The 7,555-nt window shown below is 38.9% G+C and overlaps 1 protein-coding gene across 1 annotated transcript; it reads right to left on the reverse strand.

Annotated features, from left to right (window-relative positions):
• Positions 1 to 526: 526 nt before the first annotated feature.
• LOC111247217 (uncharacterized) lies at positions 527 to 6,115 on the reverse strand. Its single transcript, XM_022797880.2, has 4 exons — positions 6,042 to 6,115; positions 4,878 to 4,997; positions 2,357 to 2,450; positions 527 to 1,149 (listed from the first exon to the last, which is right to left on the reverse strand). The coding sequence occupies exons 2-4, from the start codon at positions 4,995 to 4,997 to the stop codon at positions 1,037 to 1,039; spliced, it is 327 nt and encodes a 108-aa protein (XP_022653615.1). The 5' UTR covers positions 6,042 to 6,115; the 3' UTR covers positions 527 to 1,036.
• Between the last annotated feature and the right edge of the window lie 1,440 nt (positions 6,116 to 7,555).

Genomic DNA, 7,555 nt, shown 5'->3' on the forward strand with positions numbered 1-7,555 from the left:
TGTTACAGCAGCTTTTCTCGGTTCTCAATTGACTCTCTATGCATGTAGTCAACACGTGAACATGTGCGTTATGTGTACAGGTCAATACGCAGGGCGTGAATGCTTGTTCATGAGCAGCGTTACTTATTTATTACATCAGCATATTGGCTTCGCTCTATCAATTTTAACAAACGCCATGTTTTTGGAATGCTTATTTTGACCGCTGTGCTTTCTAACTCAGAACATGACAAAGGACTGCGAAGTACCACTTTGAGAAAAAAAACATTAAATACGACCTAGTGCAAATTATTTGCTGCGGTTATCCTTGGAAATTATAATCGCCCATATTATAATAACTAAATATTGATAGTTGCTATACTTTTCCTTCGCTAACCTAAAATCACCTACTTCTCTTCCAATTGATTACGGCGACGGCTGTATAAACGCACTTTACACACGTCCTAATCCTAGCTAAAATGGGAATCATATCGTCAACGATGAAATTAATTCAGTCAGTAAAATGAACCTAAATAACAAGGCGCAGTCATTCTGAACAAGTGTAAGATAAATTGCTTTATTGAAATCATTAATGACCGTACCTATGGAGGCCTTCCGTAATTATCAAGACGAACATGGACAATTCCGGCATCTTTTGTAAACAATCGCTTAGATAAATAATGCTATGTTATAGATGCTGCTCCGTGGAAAAACGAAATCGGTGATCCCATACGACGACAGAGGAATCCAACTTAAGCCATACTGTAACCTCTAACAAACAGAATTACAATTGATCAAGATCACAACCAAATTAGTCATTTTGGTGATAAAAATGCTCATAGCACTACGATCTCACAGCCATGAACGTTGGGGTGACTTTTCATGAAAAATTGTTTTATATAGCTCCCGTGCGAAAATTTATCTATCATGACTAGGCATATAAAAAATAACCCTAACATGCAAGCTATCTAATTTTAAAGACTACTCTTCGGAAGTACGGAGCATTCCGAAATTCGATGATTTTATGGGTGTAGTTCGTTGTTTGAACGTCGGAATTCAGTTATTTTCGACGGAGGTCGTGTTTATTGCAGAGGTGCATAAAAACGCCGATGGAGCACTGTTTTTGGCAACATTGCTCGGAAAACGACTCCAGATCCATGTTGTTCCTCTCCACTAGAAAGCGATCAATACAAAAATGGCATAGTTACGGTATTGCAAATAACAAGCACTATCAATATCGGGAAATTGATGATTAGTCATGGTCGAATATGTTTATTTGCTCTTTGATTATAGTATGATACAGTACACAATATCATCATCTATCAAGTCAAAAACAAACCCTTTCAGTCGAATATGCCTTTTATCTATTCTAAATGGGACGACAAAGTCGAGTGCGGAGCTGGCTGGCCTCCAGGTGGCAGGCAAAACATCCTCAACTAATAGTACTAATAATGCATAAAAAAATGTATGCGGTTATTTATGTTGATGGTGTAAGCTTTGGCGGCGGCAGCAACGAAGACCTCGCTTTTCTTCTATTTTAACGTTTGTTGCTATTGTTTTTACGCTCTTATTAGTTGAGAAGAAGCAAGAAATCAGAGAATGGGCAAAAAAATGCCGAGGGTGATGTTAAAAGTTGGTTTGAAAAATTAAATTCAACACTTCGCTTCCACGCCCACTGCCTGAGGTCGAAAGATCTCCTAACCGAAATAACAACGAATCCGTGCAGATATTTTAAAATCCCTTACTTTGAACATAAGAAACTTCTTTTGATACGTTATAAGGCAAAGATAGCTCTAGAGTCACTATTTAAATATATAAACTGATAGGACAGTAATTTATGAGACCGCAGGGGCAATGTTAGGACATGAACACTCTTGCGTCCCTACTGGGTTTTATATGGTACACATTATCAAAAAGAATTAATTTACACTATACACGGAAGCAAATAACAGTGTGAAAATGGCATCTGTAGGCTTCGCAAGCATTTTTCTTTAACCGAATAGTCATTTTTTGACAGTTATGGTATAATTTATGTAAGTAAGTTTAGTTGCATTAATTATATTACAGCTTCATTTTTTTTATGTTTTTGGAAAATCTGCAGAGTGAGATGCGCCTGATAATTAACCGTTATATTATCCGGTTAACAAGATTTTCAGATTTTAGAACTGATACACTTTATGAATATACCATTCTTTTCCAGAAGAGCGGTATCAATTTAATTCTGCAATTGCATCCATGATGAAGAAAAAAGAGTATAGTACCTTTACAAGATGCCATTACATCTTTCATACCCTGCAAGTTTATAGAGAAAGGACTTTGATGGTGATTTAGCAGAAGTATCAGCACAACTAAGTACAACAGCAGCTGTGAAAATACTCACCAGAGTCATCATAATCGGCCCTTTTGTGCGCTTGGATGGGTGGGAACGAACAGGCAATTGTCATAGCATCATAGAATTCATCCACGTTACACACCTTATAGGAATTATACACAAATAAATTTAGATAAGATAAACGACAAAGGCCACTCAGGAACCGACGAGCTCGACGTAACTAATGGCAGCCGAAAAGGTATGGAGCTATTTCATCTGGTTAAAAATCTCAACCAGTGAAAAACGTCTCATAAAATAACAACAAATGATACTCACAAATGCATTTCTTTTAGAATTGCCTATTGAACCAAATTGGTTGAAAGATATAATGCAGGGCTAATGAGAGTATTAGCATGTTATAAGCAAGTACAAATCTGAATCGGAACAAACTCATTCGAGCTTGTGCATCCTGGTGATTCTAGGCATTACCAGTGTTGGCGAGACAAACCATCGATTATTCCGAACTTTTATTGCTTCTCTGAGCATTTTATACCTGTGTTGCGACTCCAAGCCGATTATCTCCAGCAGTAACCGCATCCTTTATATGAATGGATGCGGAACTTAAAATAGATACATTTCTGAACTTATTTTAAAAAACCCACTTAAAAATAACGTAAACTGCCTCAATGTTTAAAACGAGGGCTGTATCTTGGCATAACTTCAAGAGCAGCTAAAATCCTGTCATTTGTCAGTTACACGAACCGGTACAAGGAACGTAGATTTTAAGAAATACCTCAGCTTACGTTCGACGTACCGTAAAAATCGTTTGCAGGTGGTCGAAACTTAACATATATATATATATATACAACCATTTGTAAGTTAGCGCTATATTATTGGGTGAGTTTGTATACCGTTTCGTTGATATTATTGTACTTTGCTACTCCTACATATCATTAACGTGATAGCTCGCCAACTATACACTGGTTCACGCAAGAATTTATTGCAAACTAAAAAATGGTATGGTTCTTGTTTCCACTGTAAATACTGCATTGTTATTTAAAATTAGAGTGTTTGTGCAGCTCATTTGAAGTCAATTGAAAACTTGTCTCTATTAGAAAATTTAGCTCCTAAGATCTTTAGGAATCTCTACCGTATGCGCGGGCCTTTCGAACGCGCACTCACATTACATCTCTGCCATGACATCTTACAAACGATGACTTGCTCCATATGTTAGCAGACTTATACGAACCTAAGAGTCAGCGCTCTCAGTGGAGCAGACGACCGCCTTTCACAAAAGTAATTTATCTTCGAAAGGAACTGTGCCTCTTCATCTAGGACCCAAAGTGTTTTAAGGTAGGCTGGGTCTCAAGAGCGCAAAATAAGGTTTCGAGAGTGCAAACAGTCTTCCCGCTATTCTAGCTGAGCTAATGTGCAGGGCACATGCCATCAGGCAAAGCGTGCGGTCCTAGGGGAGCCTTTTTTTCAAACGGAGCCCACACGATCAGCACGAGAGCGGCTTAGCTTATATTATTATACTAAAACAGCTGCCGAGCGGATTATATTACATAAAGCACAGTTAGGTTTCTTGAAAAAATTAAATAGCAAAGTATACGATGAATGGACGAAACTTGCACGGCAATGTCGTCGATCAAGCAGTTAAACTGTAGGAACAAAGTAGAGGGAGCCGAAACCTTCACTGATTGTTCTTTACAGAAATCTTCAGAGAAGATGTCCGGTTATAAAAATGTTTTCTAGCTAACGGGTCTTGGAAAATAATTTGTATGCAATAATCACTTTGCAGATCTATCTCATACGTTTTCCTCATACAATGAACGATTCAAAAGACCACACACAAGCGCGATGAGAAATTGTTCCTTAGCCAAAGCCTTTGCTCATAAGTCGAGCAAATCTACCAAATCGGACTATTTACAATGGCGCGGAGCATCAATTTAAATAAACGATATACGCATGGTGAATTCTCAATATTACATAAGCTTCCATAACTCCAGGCCTTAAAAATAGCTTCAGCAACACACTACTTAACACAGCGTTCACCTAGCAATCCACAAACTTTATCCAGAGTCATCTAGGATTTTAACTAGTTTTATTTGAAAGCTTTCCATCTAAGGCTAAATAAATACCTGAACAAAGCTTATCCATACCTATGCAATAGAAGGATTAGCTAAACGAAAATAGCTCAGTTGGGGAATACAAACTTTCCCTAGTAGTTTGAATTGCGTTTATCAAAAAAAGTATAGTCAGTTAATGGTCGGTCCCTGTATTTGTTACATATTGCGTGTGATCAAATTTTAAACGGAATTTCGTTCCGGAGCCACGGTCTGCGAGGTACGCTTATCTCGTAATATCAATCGGAAAAATATTTAATTTTTGGCAGCAACTAGAAAAAAATATTGATGGAACATACTACTGAAAGTGCGCACCGAAAATCGAGCGCTATTCTTGGAAAAAGAGTATGTCATGAAATGGCGTAACGTGTTTTTTGTCATTTTTAGTGATGTAACACTGTCAGATCGTTAGATTGGTGATAGAGTAGATAAAAGATAATGAATAAAATGAGGTTCCAGCAAACCTTGACTGTCGGAAGTAGTCGCGCTTCTGTAGGAAGTACAGGAACCGTTGAAAGGAAGATCAGCGCCCCAATCAAAACGGATCTTGATATAAGAAGATAGGATCGGAAAAACGACTGCATCTAAAACAAAATGTAAGCGTGTAATAAGGAACACATTACAAAGCAGTTTTGTTACGGAAGACGCAGTAAAACCGACCAATTTCGCGTCTGACAAGCAAGCTGCGTAGATACGTAATAGTAATAGGCAGTTTTGTTCATCAAGTTTTTATTCAGGCAATTCCTGAATAAAAACTTGATGGAGTTACACGCCACCTTCCTCCACTGACTGCTTAAAGACTTAAATCTTATTTTTGAAACATCTGCGAATTTTCGGTCATTCTGTAGACAATAGGCTCTTTCAGGAGATTCCTGCTTCAACAACTAACCTTCGTGCAAAATGACTACACTTAAGCGTCGAAGGCCAGATCTGGTCGTCTGTAAAAGAATTCTAATTTTTCGAGTATTTGAATAACAAAGTGCCATATAAAAAATCTTATTCAGCTCACGTTTCGATGTGAAATATATATGTTTTCCTTATGACTGGTTTGTACAGTAAATGTCTTTGTGACTAGACGTATAAAAGCTTAGCCTGTGACTACAGTTTGCTAACCTTAACAGGCCCTCTTGATAGGTAAGGTCCTTGACAGATAGTTATTCATACGAGTTCTTCGTTATCGCTCAAAGCTCATGGACAATATTTATATACGATATAGAACCCTCACTTATACACATGCCAACAAATTACTCAATGTCGAAGAGCTGAGAATCCAGTTGATGTCCTTTCTTTTCCAAGTGTTTGTCCTTAAATTATTATGCCTGTCGCCATATTTTGATTCATATAAACTATCTTTCTTTGTTGAGCGCATTCAAAGCATTCGGCTATCGAAGTTTATCCTCATCTCATGTTACACTCGTGTGATCATGACCTTTTCTTTGTACATGCATATACCGATTCTGCAATAAGGTAGATCTACGATAGAATGAATAGTTTGAAAAGCATCTATTAGAAATGGTAAGTACAACAACAAACTGTGTTAGTTGCCATATAAACACTCGACATGTTTTTGTTGCAATCGTTATTATGTGTTTATATGTAGTATGGCTCTGACGCTGACTACTACTCACCGTGTCGCGGTCGTAGTTGCTGTGGACTACGAGAAAGTGTGATCGACAAACATGAACGAGTCATTTTATACTCGTCAGGCGTCAGGGTCGGTACCTTGGAGTTGCATCTCGCCCCTTCTGTGCTACTTAGACGATCACTGCCAACATAGATCGCCACTAGCAGCTGGAATACGCAGGCGCAACAAACACGGTCGGTCGACAGCCGTGGAGCGCGACAACACTGCAACAAAATGTGCTGCCGTCACATATGAGAATATTACACAATATGAAGACTCAGTCGACGGTGAGGTTCTGCCACCTCAAGCCGGTGTGACACGGGAATGAGACTGCAGCATGCGGGCACCCTGACAGTCAAATCAAATCGTTCTCAAAATGTGAACGTATGACCTTAAGATTTCCTCGTTGCGCAACAGTGTTCGAGATGGCCTTAAGACGACCCAACATCATCAATGCTATCTGCTACTTATGGCAGGCGCTCGACGCCGACGCGACAGTGCAGTATATTGGGCCATATTGCAACTTCTCCCGGAAGCGATAGATGTTTTATGTCACTCACGCATCACCACAATATATACACATTCAGAGATACAGCTATATTTATGTCCTACACATTCGGTACGGCCCGTAAGTGGTTAGGAGAATATGCCGGTTTTTTTTGTCAACGGCATACTTCATTTCGTCTAACTGGCTCAAATGATGCCCTGCAACAAGAGAAAAAGATTCTATTGCCATACGTAGATGGCCTTTGACAGGAGTGTTTCTCGACCCTAAGATGAGTGAGCCCCAAATTGTATTAGAACTCTATAATGGCAACTTAAAATTTTGGATGAGATCCTACGGGATAGGTTGGTAAGAAAGAAGTGACCTAGACCTCCAAATATAATGAAGAATGTTCGCCTGGCTGGTGGAACCTAACAAGCGTATTTCATCGCCATATGCTGCAGGGAGGGTGACTGCAATCATGAATTAGATCGACACTTATGCTCTACATGAAAGAAGAACACCTCATTTAAGAGCATGTTGAGTTGTCAGTAGATAGAGAAAATGGCGCTTTATGAAACCGTGAAATAAAGTGACGATAGAAATAACGTTTTTATTCAAAGGAAGCAAACCCATAGCTTACAGACTAGAAGAATGAATCTTCTTTCTGAAGCACCCTTCGCAGTCAGCAAAATATTGAACAGACACTTTACTAGCTGTTGATGAAGTTTTTTTTTTAGCCTAAAATCAGCTAAAAAAACGTATCAGAATTTCTTTTTCTTTTTAAGAAGTGCACTCTGTTGTCCACCCGATATCCCAGAGCACATTAAAAACGAAGCGTTTTTTTCCAGCATAATAGAAGTCACGATGAGGCGATGGACCAGGTGTAACGATACCAACTGTCTTGCGACAATAAAAAGGCGAAATCTGCTTTTTGGCCTTTTTTGCTTTCTCAATGAATGTCTTTACCTAGGACAGGGCCAGTATTGCTCTTTAAGTGCTGCTTATAGAACGGCTTGCAATATCTTGCGGCT

Source organism: Varroa destructor, unplaced genomic scaffold, assembly GCF_002443255.2.
Source record: "Varroa destructor unplaced genomic scaffold, Vdes_3.0 BEIS01000003.1, whole genome shotgun sequence".
In the NCBI taxonomy this organism is placed as follows: domain Eukaryota; kingdom Metazoa; phylum Arthropoda; class Arachnida; order Mesostigmata; family Varroidae; genus Varroa; species Varroa destructor.

Coding starts and splice junctions, on each gene's coding strand:
- LOC111247217 (XM_022797880.2), bottom strand. CDS start 4,997: ATGCAGTCGTTTTTCCGATCCTATCTTCTTATATCAAGATCCGTTTTG. Junction 2,451..4,877: donor GACTACTTCCGACAGTCAAG/GTTTGCTGGAAC, acceptor AATTCCTATAAG/GTGTGTAACGTGGATGAATT. Junction 1,150..2,356: donor GGCCGATTATGATGACTCTG/GTGAGTATTTTC, acceptor ATCGCTTTCTAG/TGGAGAGGAACAACATGGAT.